The 22,940-nt window shown below is 53.8% G+C and overlaps 2 protein-coding genes across 13 annotated transcripts in view; both read right to left on the bottom strand.

Moving 5' to 3' along the window:
* MYO7A (myosin VIIA) overlaps positions 1-16,586 on the bottom strand; it is an 88,558-nt gene extending 71,972 nt beyond the window's left edge. For 10 of the 12 annotated variants that reach the window (XR_010147287.1, XR_010147288.1, XM_063783254.1 and 7 more), the window contains exons 1-2: positions 6,559-6,972; positions 2,152-2,265 (exon numbers count right to left, since the gene is read on the bottom strand). Coding sequence is in view for 10 of the 12 variants with exons in the window: in XM_063783254.1 (XP_063639324.1) it covers positions 2,152-2,265; positions 6,559-6,666 (222 nt within the window). In the remaining 2 variants the exon portion in view is untranslated. Of the gene's footprint in view, positions 1-2,151; positions 2,266-6,558; positions 6,973-14,330; positions 14,395-16,499 lie in introns of those variants that run through there. The other 2 variants (XM_063783256.1, XM_063783260.1) reach the window with 2 other exon arrangements.
* A 3,364-nt stretch (positions 16,587-19,950) lies between these two features.
* Positions 19,951-22,940, bottom strand: part of CAPN5 (calpain 5) — a 55,747-nt gene continuing 52,757 nt past the window's right edge. The window contains exons 12-13 of the mRNA XM_016921676.4: positions 22,284-22,420; positions 19,951-21,308 (exon numbers count right to left, since the gene is read on the bottom strand). Of these exons, the coding sequence (XP_016777165.1) occupies positions 21,126-21,308; positions 22,284-22,420 (320 nt within the window). The 3' untranslated portion in view covers positions 19,951-21,125. The remainder of the gene's footprint in view (positions 21,309-22,283; positions 22,421-22,940) is intronic.

Genomic DNA, 22,940 nt, shown 5'->3' with positions numbered 1-22,940 from the left:
AGAAATGCCAGCAACTGGGGGAAGGGAACACGGTCAATTCCAGGGACCAGGGATGCCTTTGGGAAAGAGCTGGCCTGGACTGAGCAGGGACAGCTTGCTCCCTAGAGGAAGGGAAGGAGGGGTGTATCTGGCAACAGAAATGGCTTGGACAAAGGCAAGACACTGGGATTCCAGTGGGGACCGAAACCATAACCTTTCATTCATCACTCAGCGAGTCTTTGCCAAGAGCCTTCCCTGGGCAGACCCCTTGATGAACTCTGGGGAACCAGATGGGACTGGCCTGTTCCCTGCTCTCAAGTTGCTAGGAGTCTGTGGGCAGACAGAGGGGTAAGAGATGACAGCCTGGAGTTGGGAGGGAGGGGACGGAATGGGGGTGGGAAAGGCTTGTGAAGGAGGGGTCTGGAAGCCCTGGGGGTCCAATGCCACAGATGCAAACCCCAGCCTCCCGAACTGCCCCTGCCAGCCAGTCATGCCCACCCCTCCTGCAGCCCCCACTCTCAGGGCCTGGGTGGAGGAGAAGCGGGAGGGGACCTTTGGGATTCGGTGACGCAGTTACGGGACACCATCTGACATGCAACATGACCCAGGTGAAACTCAAGCCTGCAGACAGAGTCCCTGGTCCCCACCCTGGGGGCTCTGGGCAGGTTAGCAGGCCCGTCTATGCTGCCACCCAGCCTGTGCCTCCCCTTCTGTGGCTGCACCCTCATAGTAGGTTCCTAGAGGGTCCTAGAACTGGAGCCTCTGGAATGATATTGCAGGCCTTGGCTTCTACGGCCCAAGAGCCAAAAATGTGATTAGCAGAATCTGAGCCCCAAAGTCGCCGCTGAGATAATGCTGACAGGGGAAACTCATACATAGAAGACAGAGGTCCTGGGTTCTAATCCCAGCACCATCACTTACTAGCTGTGTGACTGGCTGTGTGGTCCCTCTGTGTGCCTCAGTTTCCTCATGGGATGACAATTCTTTCCCTCCCTGCCTTCCACAGATGCCATGAGAGTCCAAAGACAGAACTTGGGTTAAAGGGTCTTGCAAACTCTGAGGGGATGCACCTGAGGGCTGCAGGAATATCTGGGATGCTCCTGCCCACTCCTTGTCAAGCACCTGGCCTCGAGGGTCCTGAGCCCTCCCGTCGTCCCCAGCAGAGCCTCAGTTTCAAGTCCCTGCACCCTCTTTCTCCTGACTCTCCTCCCTCAGACCAGGAGGCTAAGACAGGGACTCAGTCCAATTCTGTGTCCCAGCCCCTGGCACACCGCAGGGCACAGCCCCCATTATGGCAGAGCTGAATCTCCCTGGGTTCTTCATATCCCTGCTAAGCTGCCCCTGTGTGCTCTGCACCCCATCTGCATACCCCCAGTGACACACACATGTGCACACATGCTCAGAGGCCCCAGGGCTTCCCCTCCGGGCCCTCACGTGAACCAGCCATCTTCTCCGGGGCAGGCCCCTGACTTCAGACCTCTCCTTCCCTCCCCAAGGCTCCACTATCATTACCTAGAAAACTTACACTTCTGGGGTCCCTTTCCTTCTGGGCCACAGATAAAGGGTTAATCTGTGAGACCAATTTCCAGAGCAGTGTCAAGGTGGACAGTGGATTCATGTGATGTCAGTAACCCAACACAGTGAGGCTGTGGGCGTTCATTTAACTTTCAGACTAGCACTAACTTCACTGAGGTGTTCTACACGTGTGATCTCATGTATGGGTCAACAGCCCTGTGAGATACGTATTATTATCCTCATTTTACAAAGAGGAAACTGAGGCTCAGGAGGGAAGGACACTTGGCCAAGTTTGCGCAGCTAACAAGTGGACGAGATGGGATTTGAATGCAGTCTGCCCCCAAAGCACCTCTGTGTCTGAGGAGCTCCTAGCCTGCTCCCCCTGCACTCAAACCCCACCACACACACACACATCTCTAACACCATGCAGAGTGGACTGAAGTGCTTGTGGAAACAGAACAAGTAGCCTGAGGCAGGCAGGGGGTTCCCTCTTGTTGGGGTGCTGGGGAAAGCTCATGGAAGGGGGCATCTGAGAGGCAGAAGTGGGGGCATGGGCATGGCCTCCATCTCCTTTCGATCATCTCCCTGCATCAAGGCAGCTGTCAGCCCGGGTCTGACCCCAAGGTATGGGGCAGGAGGAGGGAGGGGACTACTCACATTGTCTTCATCATCCACCACCTGGACCTGCCCAGAGTCGCAGAGCTTCACCACCGCCCCGATGGGCACGTCGAACTCCTGCCCCGATCTCAGGTCCATCCACACATGGTCCCCCTATGGGCGAGAGAGAGTCTCAGCCCAGGTGAGCAGGGAGGGGGATTGGAGCCCCTTCCAGGCAGCCCTATATCCCTCTGCTACAATCAGAGGCTCTGAGCCAACCACAGAAGGGGGAAGAGAAGGGGACTCACACTTACTAGCAACCTTCTGGAGCAGTGCAGGCCCTGGGCTGGGCATTTATGCAATCTCATCAATCCCCCCTCTAGAACAGCCATATTCCCATTTTATGGATGACTTAGCAGAGGCTCAGAGAGAGCCAAGGCCTCTCAAAGCCCAGCTCTCCCCATGGATCTACACCCTACATGTGTATGACAGATTCACTGGGGTCTAGACAGAAACACCAGACCACTCAAACCACTTCCTCTCTAACATGACACCACAGGACACCCAGACAGTGGGTGAATGCTGCAGCCTCCTTCACCTCCAGGGCTGATTTTTATCATCATTATGACAGGTTCCTCACAGGGACACCACTCCGTGCTGGGCACTAGAGAAGGGTTCAGCCACATTGTCTTCTGGCATGTGGAGAGAGCCCTGATCCTGGGGGAGGATGTCGCTTTGTGTCCCCTGCGGCATCTGGCCCAGGGCCTGACTCTCACTACTCATTCAGCAAGGGATCGTGAGAGCCAAACGTAAAATCCCAAGTCAGAGAAATGGACTAAGAACAACCACATTCAGCACTGATGGATTCAACAAACATGTATTGATTACCTACTGAGTGCAACGCACTGATTAATCTAAATGCTGGGGGTTGAGCAGTGATTATGGAGTCTACGTTCTAGTTAGAGGTGGTGACAAACAACTGAGCAAATAGATCAGCACGATCACTTTGGATACTGGTGAGTGCTGTCAAGGAAACAAACAAGCCAATGGTGGAGAATGACAGAGCCAACCAACCTAGACCCAGTAGCCAATGGAGCTGCTCCATGGAGGGAATCGCTGAGCTGACACCTGAAGGGTGACAAGCAGTCAGCCAAGGGAAAAGCAGGGGACAGTAATCCCAGCATAGGAAACAGCACATGCAAAGGCCCTGCGACAGAAAGGAACAGCCAGGAGGTAGGACCTGATGGGCGAGAGAGAGCTCAGAGAAGTAGGCAGGGTCCAGGACACATAGGCCCTTTGTTGGCCTTGGGATACAAGCTTAGATTTTATTCTAATCCTAATAAAAGTATTCTTTTTTGGGTGGTACTCCAACTCCCTAGGAGTTGGGACATTCTAATAAGAATATAACCTAATATCAAGTAAAAAAAAAATGTAACAACTTATAAAACTGATTCACAATGAAGTAAACCGTGGTAATGGTCCGACAGAATCTGTTCTGGGCTAGGAGTCAGAAGACTGGGTTTCAGGCCCTGCCCGGCCTTGGGTGAGTCGCTGACCTCTCTGAGCCTCAATTCCCACATTTCTCAGTGAAGGCTGAACTCAGTGAGTCCAAGACCAACTCATTACTGTTTCAGCCTCCTCTTGTTCCCATCAGAACCAGCTACAGTCATGCATTGTTAATGTCAGAGATAAGTTCTATGCAAACATATGAAGTCATCGAGTGTACTTCACAAACCTAGATGGTACAACCCACTACACACCTAGGCTGGATGGGGTAGCCTCTTGCTCCTACACTACAAACCTGTACAACCTGCTACTGTACTGAATACTATAGGCAGTCATAATCCATGGTGTGTATTTGTGTATGTAAACATATCTAAACATACACATAAAAGGTACAGTAAAATATGGCATTATAGTCTTATGGGACCACTGCCATCTATGTGCTGTCTTCCAGCCACAGCTGCCCCTGTGGACCCTCTCTTCATGTGAATGGGAGGTTGGCACATGATAGAGTCAGGCTAGTCCCAAACCCAAACTTCCTCCCAGAAAAAGTAAGAAAAATTGGAGAGGCTTGGGCGTGGAAGAGAACTGTTTACGGAGCATTCACTGTGGGCCTGGGCTCCACAGGCTGCATCCCGTAAACTGCCCCATATAATCCTCACAGCTGCTTGTGTCCAAGCCCCAGCTGCACTCCCTGACCCTGGGCTTACCCCTGACAGCCACCCCACACGGGGTCTGCTCCCCTTCCCCACTGGCCTGGAGCTCCCTAGGGCGGGGCTGGGTCTGAGTCCCTGATCTGTGGCTCCCCAGAGCCCAGCCCAGAACGGGCCTCGGTGAGAGAGAAGGGGTGGGGAGCGTGTTCGCTTGTGGGCAACAGCGTGTGGCCAGGGGACTGTCTCCAATTTCTCTCCTCAAAGAGGTCAAGAAACGTGCCCAAGGTCACACAGCTGTTTTGTGGCAGAGCCAGGACTGAAGCCCAGGTCTGACAAACCCCAAATCCAGGGCTCTTTCCTGACATTCCCTGGGCCCAGTCCCACATGCAGCTCACTGAGCAAAACAGGAAACACTGATAGAGTCCTCCCCGCCCAGATGGCTCAAGGGCCCTGAAGGCAAGCTAGAGACTTAGGCTGAGGGCAGCTGGAAGGCAGGGGTCTCTCTGAGTCACCTGTATCCCTCAACCCAGCACAGGGCCTGGCACACAGAAAATGTTTGTTTCCCCTGGGAGAAGATAAAATAACCAAAATAAAAAAAACTTCATGTGAGCAGGAAATGGAGATTCCGAGAGGCTGAGTGAAGCTCTTGGGGCCACACAGCAAACAGACATGACTACAACTCTTCTTACTTAGGGCTGTCACAGAGGGCAGTGACCAAACTATCTTGCTCTAGGCCAGACTTGAGGAAACAGTTTCAGATGGCAGGGGAGAGGCTTCAGGGAGAATTCTGGGGTCTTAGGACTTCTGAAGGGGAATATTCCTGCGGCCCTAGGGAAAGTTCTTGAAGCATCGCAATGCAGGCAGCTTGTAAGGATCCTCATTTTACAGCCGAGGAAACTGAGGGCCAAAGAGAGAAAGGAACCTGGCCACAGTCACTCATCAAATCAGTGACTGACAGGACTATTAGCATCTGGAGGACAGAGCCAGGACCAAAATCAGGGTGGGTCAGGAGTCACTGGCTCAGAGGGAGAAGGAAGGGAGGAAGGAAGCCATGAAAGAAGATGAAGCTTCATTGAGAGGCAGGAGGGAGGTGAGAATGGGGAACCTGGCTCCAGGTAGGACCCCACCACCCCCTCCCATCCCCATGGCTAGCCCCAGGCACCCCACCACTGCATCTGGCCCCATTCCTACACCATGTTCCATGACAACTTTACACACTGTATGGGGCGCCTTGCTTGGTACTCATCTTGAATGGAAGATCTCGTTTGTGACACGACACATGCCTCAGTGTGGCTGTGTAACGTGGGGCAAGTCCCAGCTTTTCTCCTATCAAATATATGACCAGGGCAGAGGGTTTCCCAGGCCCTGCCAGCTATGCAGGCTCCCAGCCCCAGAGTCGTGCCTTCCTAGAATGGGTCTGTTCAGATGTTCTCAGGGGTACTCCAAAACCCCTGTGGGGCCTCCCCCCAGGAAAGCCAGCACATATCCACAGTGAACACATAGGAGATCTGGCTTATAGTCCCAGCTCCACCACTAACGCTGTGTCTCTCTGGGTGAGGCACTCAATCTTTCTGGGCCTCAGTTTCCACCAGCCATGAAATGGAAGGAGTCAGTGCATGTAAAGATGAGAGACCCACGCAAATGCACATTGTTCTTTCTGTCTACCCTCCTTCCTCCCAGGCATCAAGCCGGTCTCGAGCCAATATTAATAATTCCCCACAGGGCCTTAGCCCTTTCTGCCTCTTCCTTCCTCTGGGACCAGGCCTGGGGCCAGTCCCTGTTTGTGGAGTGAAAAGGAATCGGTTTCAGGACATTTTGCCGCTCGTTATCTTCATGATCACTCTGGGACACCGGTTTTATCACCCCATTTTCACAGATGGGAAACGTGAGCCAAGCATCTTGCTAGTGTCTAGTTGCTAAACATAGTTTGGAGAGGAGACCAGTGGGCCTAGCTTTCTCTTCCATCAGCGGTCAGCCAGTCCATAAACTATGGCTGGGGGTCCCTCTGTGCACCTGGAGGTGCTCCCTGCTCTGGATCTCAGCAAATGCAGGACACCCCCGCCCAGACCTGGCCTGCCTGGCTTGGGTTTCCCAGATGCAAAACCTCCCCTCCTAGGAAAGGGCAGCCGCGGCCAAGTTCACACTGGGGGAGGTCAGAGACCGCAGGTGGCATCCTAGGGCCGCAGTCCATGCACACCCTGAAGCCTAGCGACCCTGTTTGTGGCCCGCCCAGCTTCTAACAGGCGGGGAAACTGAGGCCCGGGGCGAGGCGCCCTCCCCCTCCCTTCTCCCCTCCTGGCCCGGGCCTCACCGGCAGGACGGCGTAGGTCTTGAACGCCTGGTTCAGGCTGCGCACCAGCGCCCACTTGCCGGGCTGCGGGATGCGCGCGGGGTCGGCAGGGTCGGCGGGGTCCTCCATGGCGCTGCGACGGCGACGGCGGCACTGCTCCGGCTCCCTAATTCACCTAATCCCGTGCGCGCCGCCCGCCCCGGAACCCTAAACCGGGCCATCTGCTGCGGGCCCATGGCAACGGCGGCTTAGGTGACGCCCGCGGGCGGGACGGCGAGGGGGCGCCCGCGCCACCCCGGCCCCCTCCGTCTCGGCCGAACCCCCCACAGCCCCACTTTGCCCGGAATCCCAGGCGGCTTCACTGGCACCGCGGCGGTAGGCCCGGGATAAACGTGGCACCTGGCACCGCACCTGACGGCAGCTTTGGAAAAAATCGTCATGTTTTTTTCTATGTTTTCTATGGAAGGAAACACGAGGATGTTACGGACTAGAACGCGGTAAACTCCCGGGGTTTTTAAGACTAAAGGAGAGATGCATTGAAGATATTTCTGGCTCCCTGGCTGCCTCTGGGGAGTGAGGGCAGATACAGTTTCCTTCTGGGGTAAGTTTGGGGGAAAGCCCCTGAAGAGTCTATGTCCTCCTCCCGCAGCCCCCGAGGTCAAATAGCAGCCCACGTCCATCCTGCAGAAGAGGCCTTGGAGGCCTGGTGTGGGGTCCCCTGAACTCCCCAGGACAGCTGAACCACCTCGATGGCTCAGAGCTCTCCCTGCAATGGGCCAAGCTGGCCTCCTGTGTCCTAGCAGCCACACAGGGCTGGACACCAGGCGTCGGTCCACGCTGGGCTGTGAGCCAGAGGCCACCGTCCCATCCCGAGGGTCCGGAAGGCCCAGGCCCCTGTGACTCCTCTCCCATTCCCTCCTTCTCGCCTTGCCCTGCCTATCTTTGTCCTCCTCCCCTCTTTCCTCCTTTTTCTTCCTCTTCTCTTTTCAAGGCCTCCAGTCTGCATTTGTGGCTCTCTGCATTGCCTAGTATCCTGGAAGCCAACTGCTCCCCAACAAATGAACAACGGCAGAGAGTGGGGGCGAGGGACTGGGTGGGGGGAATGGCAACGAAAAAGACGGTGATGCCTCACACAGGGCTCAGAGCCACCCAGGATGGGCCCAGTTCTACCCCACTCCCTGTCCCAGCCTTGGGAACCCAGGGCTCAGCTGCCCAGCACGAAGCTGACTGATCAGTGATTCCCACTCACTTCCTGTGACCTCTCAGGGACACCGCTCTCAGGAGAGGTCCTTCCCCCAGTCAAGCCGAAAACAGGCACACCTATCTCTCCCCGCCCATCTACAGCAGTACATTGGGACAGGACCCAGACCTCAGACACAAGGAAGTGCTGGTGGTGAGCTTCCAGGCATTCTACCACGAGTTCATATAACCGACCTTCACTGAGTACAGGCTCAGACTAAAGTACAGAGGACACTGTTAACAAGACATGTCCTCAGAGCTCCCAGCCTGGTGTGGTGGACAGACCCAGGCACAGATAAGGATGGTACCACCAGATAAGAGGCAGATCAGTCCCAGAGACATAGGATAGCATGGCCACTAAGAGTTTGGACCCTGGAGTCAGATGGCTTAGTTTCAATCCCAGCTTAGCCACTCACAAGCTGTGTTACCTTGGGCAAGTTCCTCAACCTCTATGTTCCTTTCTTTCCTCATCCGTCAGGTGACAAAATGACACTGCTTCCACGTGCTCGTGAGGATTTAACAGGTTAAGATGCGTAATGCACCTAGATTGGTGCCTGTTAGACCAAATGTATATGAGTGCCAGCCATGGTTAACTAAGGGAGTCGTGTTAGGGGTGACAGCTGGGTTTTAAGATTTTTTTTTTAGGCAGACATTAGGGGAAAGGGCATCCCAGGAAGAGGGAACAGCAAACTCAGAGAATCAGAGGAGAGAGGGAAGAGATTGTAAAGTAAGTCTGGTGGCTGGTGGCTAAAGAGAGGTCCCCTGGGGAAGACCCTGCAAGGTGCTAAGAACCTGACCTTGCCTGGTTCCAGAACGACTACTGAGACCACCCTTGAGCTGGAGGAATAGGCCTCTTCTCCACAAGTGGCAAAGACAGAGACTCTTGAAAGCAGCAACAGAGAGGTGACTCATTCTATACAACGAATCGTTAGTATGAGTCTCGGCTGATTTCTCATCAGAAACCACGGCGGCCAGAGGGAAGTAGGATGGCATATTTAAAATGATGAAAGAATAAAAAAAATGTCAAGAAAGAATTCTATATCTGGCATAACTATCCCTCACAAAGGAAGGAGAAATGAAGACATTCCCACGTAAACAAAAGCTGAGAGAGTTTGTCAGTAGTTGACCTGCCCTATAAGACATGCTAAAGATTAAAAGACATTGAACAACAACAAAACAAACAACCCATTTCAAAAGTGGGCATAGGCAGGAGTTTGATGGCACTACTGTACACCAGCCTGGGTGACAGAGTGAGACTGTGTCTCCAAAACAAACAAACAAACAAAGGCATAGGACTGAAATAGACATTTCTCCAAAAAAGATATACAAAGCGACCAAAGGCACATGAAAAGATGCTCAACATCATTCATCATTAGGAAAATGCAAATCAAAACCACAATGAGATACCACTGCACACCCATTAGGATGGCTATTACAAACAAAACAAAACAAAACAAAACAGAAAATAAGTATTGGTAAAGATGTGGAGAAAATGGAACCCTTATGCACTGCTGGTGGGAATGTGAAATAATACAAACGTTGTGAAAAACACTATGGCAGTTCCTAAAAAAAATAAAATGAGAATTACCATATGACCCAGCAATTCTACTTCTGGATATATACTCAAAAGAATTAAAAGCAGAATCTCAAAGAGGTCTTTGCACACCTATGTTCAAAGCAGTATTAATTATAATAGCTAAAACATGGAAGCAACCCAAGTGTTCCTCAATAGATGAATGAATAAACAATATGTGGTATACACATACAATAAAACATTACTCAGCCTTAAAAAGGAAGGAAATTCTGATACATGCTATTAATACAACATGGATGAACCTTGAGGATATTATGCTAAGTGAAGTAAGCCATCACAAAAAGACAAATAGTGTATGATTCCACTTATGTGAGGCACCTAGAATAGTCAAATCAAAACCAGAAAGCAGAATGGTGGTTGCCAAGGGTGGTGGGGAGAGGGGAATGGGGACTTATTGTTTAATGGATAGAATCTTTATTTTACAAGATGAAAAGAATTGCAGAAATTGATAGTGGTGATGGTCACACAACATTGTGAATGTATTTAATGCCACTGAACTATGCACTTAAAGTGGTTAAATGGGGCCGGGCATGGGGCTCACTCCTGTAACTCCAGTACTTTGGGAGGCTGAGGCGGGCAGATCACCTGAGGTCAGGGGTTCAAGACCAGCCTGGCCAACATGGTAAAACCCCATCTCTACTAAAAATACAGAAATTAGCTGGGCATGGTGGCAGGGACCTGTAATCCCAGGTACTCAGGAGGCTGAGGCAGGAGAATCACTTAAACCTGGGAGGCAGAAGTTGCAGAGTGAGCTGAGATCACACCACTGCACTCCAGCCTGGGTGACAGAGTGAGACTCTGTCTCAAAAAAAAAAAAAAAAAAAAAGTTAAGTGGTACATGTTGTTATATGTATTTTAAAAAATACAAAATTGGAAAAAAAAGTAGAGTACAGTAGACAGTGATGCAAAGCCATACAAAAAAATTAAAGAACACTGGTAAGGGCACTTACATAGATAAATAGAAAAGTCATATTTAACCAGGCACAGTGATAGGTGCCTGTACTCCCAGCCACTTGGGAGGCTGAGGCAGGAGGGCTGCTTGAGCCCAGGAGTTCAAAGCTGTAGTATACCACAATTGCACTTGTGAATAGCATCTGCACACCAGCTTGGGCAACATAGTAAGACTCCATCTCTTTAAAAAAAAAAAATATTGTTGTATTTTTGGTCTGTAACTACTTTCTTTTCTGTGTGATTTAAAAGACAAATGTATAACATAATGATAAATCTATGTTAACTGGCACACAATGTATAAAGATGCAATTTGGACAATAAATAACATAAAGGGGGAGAGATAGAACTATAAAGGAACATAATTTTTATTTATTATTGAAGCTAATTTGGCCTTAAACTATATTGATGTAGATTTAAGATGTTATTTGTAGGCCAGGTGCAGTGGCTAACACCTGTAATCCCAGCAGTTTGGGAGGCTGAAGCAGGCAGATCACTTTTGGTCAGGAGTTTGAGACCAACCTGACCAACATGGTGAAACCCTGTCTCTACTAAAAATAAAAAAATTAGCCAGGTATGGTGGTTCATGCTTGTAATCCCAGCTACTTGGGAGGCTGAGGCAGGAGAATTGCTTGAACCCAGGAGGCAGAGGTTGCAGTGGGCCGAGATTGTGTCATTGCACTCCAGCATGGGCGAGAAGAGTAAAACTCCATCTCAAAAAAAAGATGTTATTTGTAAACCTAAGAATAATCATTGAGGAAAAAACTTTTAAAATACACAGAAGAGTAAATGAGAATCAAAACAGTACTTTAGAAAAAAAATGTCAATTAAACACAAAAGAGAGCAGTAATGAGGAATTGAGGAGGAAAAGATATAAGACATACAGAAAACATAGCAAAATGGCAGAGGTCCTTCCTTAACAGTAATTACTTCATGTGTAAATAGATTAAACTCTCCAACCAAAAGGTAAAGACTGGCAGAATGGATAAAAATAAAACAAAACAAAACAAAAACCAACCACATGATCTAACTATATGCTGCTTACAAGAGATCCACTTTAGATCCAAAGACACAAATAGGTTAAAAGTAGAAGGATTTCATGCAAATAGTATTCCATGCAAATAGTAACCAAAAGACAGTTGAGATGACTACACTATCAGACATAGATGTTAAGTCAAAATCATTACAAGAAACAAAGAAGGACATTATATTTTACTAAAAGCATCAATCCAACTGTTATCAACAGCCCACAAATTTATCTTCAAACCTCCCTCTGCCCACAAATCTGGGCCAAGTACACAGAGTCCCTACCCTGGCCCCACCGTGAAGCTGGGAATCATGACATACTGAAGCACAAAAGCCCTCCTTGTGGTCCTTAAAGATGTGAGTCAGGTGTGCCACACAGGTGCGCCACTAGTCAGCTGGGCTAGTCCTTCTTCCAGAGACCTCGGTCCCTGTATGTTCATGAGGGTCTGCTGCAGCTGTCTCATGGCCTTCCCTGTCCACCCTCTCCCAGGGAGGGCAGAAGGCTCTCCCATTCCCAGGTGCCCTCCCATCCCCGTGCCCCCTGGAGACTCACTGTCACAGTGCCTTTCCTAGGTTTCTAAGCTGTCTCCCCACATAGGTCTGGGAACTCCTCCAGGGCAGGGAATAGTAGGTGAATGCCTGCTCCTCCTGCCTTCAAGCAGGAAGTACGCTTCAGCTGCTTCCTTGGTCCTAAAAAGAACCCGAGCCCCGGGAGCCGACCCGCTCTGCAGTTCCACAGGCCGGGCCCAGTGGGCTCCATCTTGTGCTTTGCTGTTGAGTAAGAGGGCCTTGGGCACGTTACTCAGCCTTCCTGAGCCTGTTTCATCATATGCAAAATGCAGATTAAAAACCTCTATCCACCTGGTGCGGTGGCTCACGCCTGTAATCCCAGTACTTTGGGAGGCCGAGGTGGGCAGATCACGAGGTCAGGAGATCAAGACCATCCTGGCCAACATGGTGAAACCCCGTCTTTATTAAAAATACAAAAATTAGTTGGACGTGGTGACGGGTGCCTGTAATCCCAGCTACTCAGGAGGCTGAGGCAGGAGAATTGCTTGAACCAGGGAGTCGAAGGTTGCAGTGAGCCAAAATCATGCCATAGCACTTCAGCCTGGTGACAAAGCAAGACTCTGTCTCAAAACAAACACACACACACACAAACAAACAAACAAAACCCCTGTTTTCCCACAGCTGCCATTGTGAAGCTAAAATGCCATTTGGGACTCCATGAAAATGCTTCTTCCTTCATCTGCTTCCCTGGTCTGCCTCTCTCCTCCTCTCTTCCTGCCAGTTCCTTCCCTATCCTGAAAGATCTACGGGAAATAGGATGAAGGCTGTCCCTCATGTCCAGGGCTCATCAGGAAGCCCCAGGTAGGCAGAGAAAGGAGGAGGACTGTGGACCAGGCCCTGGGGTTTGCAGAGCAGGGAAGCCTCCCGAAGGAAGTAGAGGCCACACTGAAGCCTGAGCAGAAGTCAGCCAGGCAAGAGGGGAAGCCAAGCACTCCGCGGATCTTTCAGGACCGGGAAGGATGTGGCAGGAAGAGAGGAGGAGAGGGCAGACCAGGGAAGCAGATGAAGGAAGAAGCATTTTCATGGAGCTCCACATGGCATTTTAGCCTCTCATCGGCAGCTGTGGGAAAAGAGGCTTTTAATCTTCATTTTACATATGAGGAAACTGAGGCTCAGGAAGGCTGAGTAACGTGCCCAAGGCCCTCCCACTCATCAATAGCAAAGCCTGGGCTGGAGCCCATTAGGCCCGGCCTGTGCAACTGCAGAGCTGGCCGGTTCCCCAGGGCCAGGGCTTTCTTCAGGACCAAGGAAGGAGCTGAGTGTACTTCCTGCTTGAGGGCAGGCAGAACAGGCATTCACCTACAAGACACTTGCTCCCAACAGAGGCCACCCACAGCTGGAGGTGGGTCAGCGTTCAGAGGGGCAGGAGAGGAGGGGGTGGTGAGGAGGTCCCATCAGCCAGAGGCCTGCCTCAGAGGCCCCCTGAGGGAGGACGCCCCTGGAGGGCTATGGGGACCCAGGCCCTGGCACACAGCAAACACTCAGCAAATGGACTTTTCCTCTCCTAGATCCTGCCCATCTCTAATGGGCGTTTGAACAGGCTCTCAGGCCAAGGGGCTCTAAAGGGGGTCTCCTCCAGCCCCTGGGATAGAAGAATGTCTGTCCTGATGCTGCCCTGAAGCCTGCCTCTCACTCACACACACAGACACACACACGCACACACTCATATGCAAACATGCTGGTCCGTGCAGCCTCAGGGTGGCCAGGCAAGGCTGAGCCATTGGCCTCTGGTGACCCTGGAGACCGAGAAGCTGCTGGCCAAGCCCCCACAATGCACAGCCCCACAAGCCCTACGGCCTGCTGCCAGGCCCACCTGGCTCAGGGCCCACATTCCTGGCTCCTGCTCTGGAGACCAGGAGCTCATTAGAGCCTCAGACTGATCACGGGGAAGGGCTGAGGGTCAGAGGCCACTGTGGCCCTCAGTAGGAAGCGGGGCTGGAGGACTCAGCTCGGGGCAGCACCTCTGCTTCTTCCCATAAAATCCCAGGGGGCTCCAGCTCAAGGCTTGTCACCCCCCGCCCTCCAGTCACTGCTCCCCAAGGCCCTAAGAATAAGTTGGGCTCAGGGCCCTTCCTGGCCTGGCTTTGGGAGCCTTGCCAACCTCCTCTCCTCTTCCCCAGGGACCTTCCCACATCTGGGCCTTTGCACATGCTGTTCCACTGCCTGGGATCCAGAGATGTGTGTAAATAAAATCATTTCTGCCCAGTGGGGTGAGCCAGTGAGAGAAGGAAACCCCAGCTGGCACAGCAGAGGGAACAGGTTTCAGACTAGGCCTCGGCCTGGAGGGCTGGGTTTGGAAGCCTAGGCAGGAATTTTCCAAGAGAACACCCTGGGGAGGGTGTCCCACGGGTAAGCATATGGATGAGGGGATATGGCCTGGGGAGGACAGGCCACCCAAAGAGGTGGGAACACTGACCTGCTGAAGAATCACCATGGTCCCAAGTCAGGAGCTCCTGCTGCCCACTGGGCCAGGCACAGTTCTGCAGGGAGAGAGACCATGTCATGCTTCTGGGCAGGCCAGCCCTGGAAGCCTTGAGCCTGGCTGGGGTCACCTGGGCTCCTCCCAAAGCCCCACCTCCTCCTCCCTCAAGGGAACCCTCCCTGGCTTCTCTCCCTCTGACCACTAACCAGCCTGTGTGACCTGAGCCTCAGCCACTGTCACCAGCACCACTGCCCAGAGCAGCTGAATTCTTCTCTCAGCCACTGTCATTCGGAGATTCCCAAAGGGCTCCTAGAAAGTAGCAAGTCTGGCCCCACCAGGGACCTACGGCAAAGGGGCCCAGAGAGGGACCAAGACTTCCCCAGGGTCACACAGCTAGCCAGAGCAAATTTAGGACTAGGACTTAATCTCCGGCACTCAGCTTAGGGACTGCCCCAGGAATGTGGGTGACAAGGACAAGCCTGACTGAGCAGAAGGTCAAGGGCTGGGCATGACCTGCTCACAGCACACCCTGCCTGAAACCTCTCAAGAGCACCCACCGCCCTCAGGATGGCTCTGTGCAGAGCACTGGCTGCCGACGGGGAGGCAGGGTCATTGGGGTCTGTCTCTGGCTGTGCTGCTGAATGCACCGCACCTGGGCCTGAGCCCGGGCCCGGGCCTGGGCCCGCCCCCCTAGGCCCAGCACAATCTGGCCCCTGCTGATGCCTCAGTCTTTTCTCTCACTGCTCACTCCCTTTCCTACCCTTATACTTGGACATCCTCAGTGACTCACTGTTCCTGAAATACGCCAGCTCTTGCCATCTCCTGGCCTTCATACACTGGCCCTTCTACCTGAAATTTTGACTAGTGAATTTCCACCTATGGTTCATGGCTCAGTTCAGATGATACCTCCTCCAGGAAGCCTTCCCTGACCACCCCCAAGCTGCCAAGAGCCTCTATATTCCCCTTTATCCCATTTTGACTATATGCATTATGTTATCAGGGTAAGGGTCAGTCCCACCTCTGCCCCCAAAGTTGGCGAGTTGATCCAGGGCAGGATGTGGCCAGTGGGAGAGGGTCTGAGACATTGCCTTGTCTCCAGCCTTGTCCAGCACAGGGCCAGACCCAGAGATGGGCTCAGGAAGGAGCTTAAAAGGCAGCCCCAGCCTACATGCCCTGGTATGAGGCCCCTCTGGCTCCCAACCTGTCTCCTAGAATGCGCATCAATTTTTCACAAGGGCCCATTCAGAGCCGCTGGGGCATTCGATCCTCTGCCCATGACACTGCCTGACATCTGAGCCCTGACCCCTGCCCTGGAGCTCTGGGACACAGCAAACCCACAGTCCTTCCAGAGACCTGAACTAGTCTGGATGCCTGGTGGAGATGTGGATTCAACAGGGCCAGCAGGCAGTTGCCACCGGGCACTTGTCTGAAGATGGTGCCCAGGCTGTGGAGCCGGTGCCCTATGCCAGCATGAGCCATGAGGGCTGGGGGCAGAGCCAGTGCTTTCACTAGAGACATGGGGCTCCAAGGGATGGAGGAGAGTGGTGAGGGCATGAAATTTAAGGGCCACATGTTAAAATGACCAGACATACATTTTATTTCTAAAAATGAGAACTAGACCACGTTCAAGTTAATTTCTTTTCCAACTGACAACAGGGGGCATAGACTGTATTTATATTGCTATGTCTATACCTGATTTTACCTCTTCCCCACTACAACCCTGGCTGGTGGGGCTTCATACTCCCATTTCACAGATGGGATATTTGGGGCATAGAGGAAGGAAGTGACTTATCCAAAAACGGAGATAAAGAGTGTCAGAGAGAAAGCAAAGGAGACAGAGAGAACGGACTCTTCTCTCTGCCACCACAGCATGTCTATTCCCCTGGCCCCAGGATGCCACTAACCCCAGCCCCAGCTCAGAGAAGATTCGATGGACAACATGCTCCTTGGCTCTTCCCTCCTCCAGGGGACACACATCCATCTTCCCAGGCTCAGGACAGTTTCATTCAGTGGCTGTGGTGGCTGAGCCCTCAAGGGTGGCAGGAAGCCCAGTCCCAGGAGCAAGTGGCTGTGGGGCAGAGGCTCTAGAGGTAGCTCAAGTCCATGACTCCTCCACATCCAAACCCCTCCCAATGCCCAGGACAGTGGGCAGCCCATCCTTACCTGGGGCCCAGCTGCCCACTCTCAGTGACCTGCCAGCCTGGTACAGCTGCCACCTGCACGGAGGACTCAGGAAGCTGGGTCACGGGCCCAGCCAGTCTGCAAACACACGTCCCCTCTTCCTCTGTCTGGCTCCAAGTCTCGTTCTAGGCGTCCCTCTGGGTCTTTCCCTTCCTCGCCGTCTCTCTGTGTGTGTCTCTTGTCTCTCCCTCTCTCTCCTGCCCAGAGCAGCTGTCCAGCCAGCACTGCTGCCCTCCCCTCCTCACTCCAGAGCCTTCTCCCAGGAGGCGGAGCCGGAGGGGGCCTCCAAGGTCTGGGTGCGGTGACATCAGCGTGGGGGACGGGCCGTGCTGGGGCTGGGACTAATGTCCAGAGGCTGCTCAGGGCCCTGTGCAGAGCACTGGCTGCCGACAGGGAGGCAGGGTCCTTGGGGTCTGTCTCTGGATGTGCTGCTGAATGCACCGCACCTGGGCGTGGGCCCCCCAGGCTGGCTTCAGGTGCCTCCTGTTGTTTGCAGGACACCGCCTGCTGTCTCAGCACCTGAGCAGGAAACCGCACCTGATCCTGACTTAATCACTGATGTGCTGGGGTCTCAGCCCGGCCGCCCTCCTCCAACCCCATTTCCTCCTCCTCTACCTGGCTGTTTGGGACTCAGAGAGGGAACGGTCAGGCAGAGCATGGCAGGAGGGAGAGTGCTGAGCTAAAGCCCTGCCTTCTGCGCCTTCTCCCTCCTGCACACCCACCCTTGCCTCTGATGTGTGTTCTCTGACGCTGGTCAATGCAACATTGCCCCCACAACCTGCTCTGCGGGTTGGGGACACATGTTATTCTGTAATCATCCAGAAACTTTGCCAAACCAGCTGACTGGGAGCCACCCCACGTGTGACAGCGACACATATAAACTGAAGTGAAATCTGTGATTTAAAGGAGCGGGGGGAACCAAGCAAAGAGGAGCACACGTCTTTGTTATTAGCGTTGTCGAGGATGGAGACCTCGCGCGGCCCTATCGGGACATGACAGTTTCTCCTTTCCGCCCTCGGCAGCCACGCACCTGTCGGCGGCCCCATAGTGCACCTCGCCAGGGCAGCTCTGGGTGGCAAAAGGATGTCTTTTGGGTCCCTAGCCCCCGTAACTGGGGTGTCTGCAGGGAAGCTGCCCAGAAGGTGGGGTGGGGGCCCAAAGGGGCGCTATAGCTCGCCAGCGCCGCCTGCTGGTCACAGGCCCCACTGCCCAGCTGCTTCCGTCAGGCGGGCTGAGCACCGCTGGGAAGTGACCGTGACAGGAGTCAGCTTCTGCTAGGGCCTGGGTCCCCTCAGACCCGACGACCCTGTCCCAGGAAGACCCCAGGATGCCGTCTGCCCCTTAGCCTGCTGGCCTAACAGGAGTCCAGGAGTCCCTGGAACACAGTCCCCACCTGGGATTTGCACCTGCTGCCGAAACCCAGTACCGGCCACTCCTCAAGTCCCCCCTCTCCATCCTCCCAGGCTGGGCGGGGCCAGTGGCGTCAGCCCTACACGGATGGGGAAATGAGACCCCGGGGGAGCACAGGGGAGCCCATGGCACACGACTGGCAGCAGGGACAAAATGCAGTGAGCTGTGGGAATGGGGCAGAGAGGTGGGCAGGTTATGGGGGACAGGGCGGCCTCCAAACACCAGGATGACAGCTACATTGTGTTCAGCCATGCTATGAACCAGGCACTATGCTAAGCAGATCACACGATTTGCAATGCCTATTTCTCAGTCCCATGAAGAAAGCGAGGCATCTCGGTTCACTTTGCCCTCACACTGCACTCACCCCGTCTCCCAAGTCGTTTTTCATTGAGTTGTCCACTCTGCTTTCAGTCATCCCAACCCTGCTTCTCCCCACCACCACACCAGCTTCCTGGCCCTAGATGCCTGCATCTGCCCTCAGCAGCCTCCGCTCTGGTCCCCCCACACCTTCCTGTGCCCCGAAAGCCCATCTCCTCTTCCTAGCCCTTCATGCACAGATCAGGGAGTAGGCCGTCTCTAACCCAGCAGGCCCACACTGCCCCATCAGTAATGTGCGGGGTAGTGTTTGTCATGACCAGAGTATGTCTTTGTTCTCGCTGCTCGTTTGTAGACTGTCCCAGAGCAGGGATTGCTATGCCTGGTTCCCCACATCCCAGGTGCCTGGGGCAGGCCTTGGCACAAAGCCAGCCCCATACAGATCTACTGAATAAAGGAATGACTGAATGATCCCCACAATCTCAGCTCACAGGTGCACCGGGCAGGCAGCGGGGCCTTCCCTCTGACCAGCGGACAGTCACCCAGGCCTGGGGAATATTCCTCCATTGTCCCTTCCCCCCAGGGGGACAGAGGGACACAGGAAAGTCTTTTTGGAATTTTGTAAGATTTATTGAGAATAGAACAGGCTTCCTGTCCCCTAACCCTGTGGTGGATCCTGAGGGAAGCCTAGGTCTGGGTGGTGTGGGCTGGAGGCCCTACCCACCTGCAAATGGGGACTCCCAGGCCCCCGCGGGTGCATACAGTGAACAAAGTAATTGCTCTCCCCTATCACCCCTGATCCTTACCTGCCTGGCCCCCAAGGTCTCCTGGGGACCAGAGATCCCTGCATAGCCAGGAGCCAGCCTGGCCCACCTCAAGGGGCAGGAAGCAAGGGTAGCACTGTGGAACCTGTTTTGTCAGGGGGTGGCACGCATGCCCTGGCCCCGAGGCTGAAGCCCACAGGTCTGCCACTTGGTCCTGGTGTGCCCCTGTATCCCAGGGGACATGGCTGAGCAAAGTCCCATGTGTTAGCCTGAGGTGCAAGCTGGCTCACTTCACCCCCTACTCAGGAGCCTTGATTTGAAATAGACATTGAGAAGTGGTGATTACATGAACGTATATATATATATATATATATAGTGCGTGTGCATACAGAGATACATAGAGAAAGGGGTATTATTTTGCCCTTACTCAGCACTTGGTAGTAACAGTGCTGACACACAAGAATCATTGGCCCCACTTTGTAGAAGGGGGAAATCGAGGCACAGGAGGTTTAAGTGACTTGCTCCCAGTCATGCAGAGTCCCGGCCCCAGGCCCAGGTTCTTGAGGGGAAGTCCCGGCTTTCAAGAAAGAACACTCTTATCCTCCTGTCGTTCATTTCCTGGCCCCTCATATGGCCCAGGGCCAAGACCCAGGAGCAAAGCCAGACACAGAGTGAGGAGGCAAAGTCAGAGAATCCAGCACCTCCAGCCAGAACACTGATCCAGACAGCAGGATCTGGAGTCGCAAAGTCAGGTTCCCAAAAGGAAATCCCAGCAAGGACACAGGGATTCCTGTTCTTGAATTAACTGCACTTTTTCATTTGCTACACCTGGTCTGGAAGCCCGAGAAGGGCACAGCAGAGATCCCAAGTGGGTCACGGCACCAGTGCTCACGAAGAGTTCTCCAGAGGACCAGCAAAACTGGAGCCAAGAAGAAAAATGGAGGTTCAGGCTTTCAATTTTCTTTTAAAACCCCTGATTAAAATTGAGATTTTCAAAACAAAAAGAATATAAAACATTGAGGACTAAAAGGAACATTTTGGTCTGGGCAGGAAGAAGAGCACTGCGGCCTCCTAGGCTGCATTTTGGGGGAATGGTGGTGGGGGGCTGTGGTCAGGTGATGGGGCTCCCTATCTCCTGCTGAGCCCAGTGGGTGGCCTGACTCTGGTGGGCACCACACACCCCAGAGTCCCAACTTCCAGGAAAAGCTGGGGTCTTACAGCAGAGAGGCTCTGGGAGCACATCTCCCCTTCTGGTCCCCAAAGGCCCCCAGCTGCCTGGCCCCTGGCCCACTAACCCAGGCATGCTCCTTCCAGCACTGGGCAGAGGAGTCAGGAAGACGCCCTTCCTCACCCCCCACTGACACCACCTCTCCAGGGACCTTAACGCAGGGGCTGGGAATGGAATCGGAAGCTAGAATGAGCAGGCAGCAGCAGCTCCCCTAGGTATCTGCCTCTGAGAGGACCTGAGGACAGAGGCGAGGCCCAAGGCAGAGGCCGGAGTAGGGCCCCGCTTCACCTGGGGCCTCAAAGGTGTCGTTTATTCATTTGGCAAATCTCCACTGAGTGAGGAAATGGATGGGTGAGAGGATGGGATTAGAGAATGAACAAATGTCACCTGCATATTTTCCCAATTCCAGCCTGAGCAGGAACCCGGCAGGAGCCAAGAGTCCTTTCAAGGTGGGAGAACACCAGGTATTGCTGATGGGGAAAGTGAGGTCTGGGAGGCTGGGTTGGGCCTAGGACACGAGGGGCAAGAACGGAGCTTGGGGATGTGGCAGTTTGTGTGTAAACAAGTGACATCTTCTTGGCACTCCTCGGCAGACAGCAGGGCCTTAGGAAAATGTGCTCAATGGATAGAGTCCCTTAGCAGTGGTGACAGTTGAGATGGGGAGGACTATTTGAAATCTCAGCAAGGAAACTCCTCCACGAGAAGGGAATGCTTCGGGGCCCTCGGGACACTGAGGCTGAGACAGGGGCAGAGACTTCCTAAGGTCACACAGCAAGTCAGTGGAAGAGTGGGAAAAGGACCCCAGTATCCTGGCTCCCAGGCTAGACTCAGGCCCAGTGGGGACATGCAGATGGTGGTGGGAACGGTCGGAGCCAGGTAGGTGGGCAGGTGTCAGACAGCCATGAGGGAGGTGCTGCTGAGAATGTGCACGGCCACAGTGCCTGGCAGGTTGCTGGGCTGCCGGCTATTTCGGTCCCGGAGGTGGAGGGTATGCAGGGCCTGGAGGTTGTCCGGGTCAGCCTTTAGGTGCACCTGGCCCAGAAATTCATCCTTCAGCACTCGGTGGTTCCAGACCTGGGAAGAGACAGAGGATCATGGGAGGGGCGGGCTACCTCCAAGACCAGGAATATAGGTCTATGGGGGGTGCTGGTGGTGGTGGCAGGGCCTTGAAGTGCAAGCCTGGCTGAGGATCGGGGGCCCTGGGCTGTCTGCCTCCCCATGAACTACGGGCAAGGTGGTGCCCCTTCCAGAGCCTCAGGCTCCTCAGCTAGCTAAGCTCCCTCCCATGCATAAAGTGAAATCTGTTATTAGCTCCGCTGTTGATCTTGGGTGAACTTGGACAAGTGGTACACCCACTGCCCTAGTTTCCCCATCTTTAATATGAAGGTTGAGTCAGCTGCCCCTAGGGGTCTTTCCAGCCCTGAGACATACAGGTCTGTGATTTGATCCAGTGGGACTCAGTGTTAAGAAAACTTGGATAAGCCACAGTGGCTCCCCCAGGGGGACCCAAATGTTTGTTTACAGATGCTGTCTCACTGAGAGAGATGCTGATCAAGGCCTGGGGGCCAGAGAGCTCCCTAGTATTGAGTTCAGAATCATCATCCCCAGGCCACATCAGCCTGAGAGGAGAAGGAAGCCATGGGGAGGACACTGGCTTTCTATCCCCTGCCCAAGGCTCTTGGGAAACAGCCACACGCACCACACAGTGGCTCAACGCCACTTTCCAGGTGGGCCCCCCACGGGGAAATGGGAGGGATAGTTCCCAAAGCTGAGGGTGAGGTCAGCAGAGATGACTGCTGTCCCCAGCCAGGAGATGGACCCTGCTGGGTCTCAGGACCACACCAACTAATCCAATTCACCCACCTACAGAGGGACCTTGGAGTGGCAAGAGAGCTCCCAAAGCCACACCAGGGGTCAGGGATAGACAGACAGCTAGAGCCCAGCATGCCTGGGTCCTCATCAGAGGGTCTTCCACCTGGGCTTGTCCCTCTGAGTGGGGAAGCCTCAGGCTAGGAGCCCAGGAGGTGGCCTCTGGACCAGGGGGCTCACCTGTACAGTGATGGGCTGGCTCAGCTTCTTGCGGTAGAAGATGCCTTTCACATTGTACTCTGGTGTGGAGGTGCCCTTCTGCACAGCCGAGCGGACTTTGTCTCCCTCACACTTGATGATCACATAAGAGTTAGCCCCTAGGGAGAGGGAGTGGGAGATGGGGTGAGGGTGGGGGTGGGGGCTGTGGCAGGGCCACAGATATCTACAGGTGAGATGCCCACCCGGCTCAGTTATTCAGATGGAGAGACTGGAGCCTGACCCACCTCAGGGCCCCTTCGTTTCCAGAGACAGGCCGGCCAGCAGGGGCACACTGGCCATCTCCAGCCTCCAGAGCTTTACCCACACTGCTCCCTCTGCCCAGAGCACCTTTCTCCCTTACCCCCTTTCATCAGGCTTTGTATCTTAATACCTTCTCAGCCTGGAAAAAGGCCACTCCCTCCAGGAAGCCTTCCCTGAGGCCTCCCTCCCAGCTGGAAGCCTCCTGAGAGCAGAAGGTAAACCTTTTCCTCTCTATGTGCCCAGCATCAGGCATCACCCCAGAAATGGCCAGGCCTGCAGTGCCTCTGAGAGCAGGAGAGCTCTGAGGCTGGTATCCGTGCTGGTGGAGAGAGGCCATGGGACAACTGGCAGGAGGGCCGGGGGACTCTCCCTGGGAGA

Source organism: Pan troglodytes, chromosome 9 (genome assembly GCF_028858775.2).
Source record: "Pan troglodytes isolate AG18354 chromosome 9, NHGRI_mPanTro3-v2.0_pri, whole genome shotgun sequence".
NCBI classification, from domain to species: domain Eukaryota; kingdom Metazoa; phylum Chordata; class Mammalia; order Primates; family Hominidae; genus Pan; species Pan troglodytes.
The sequence above is the reverse complement of the archived record's forward strand: the minus strand, read 5'-3'. Positions and strand labels throughout refer to the sequence as shown.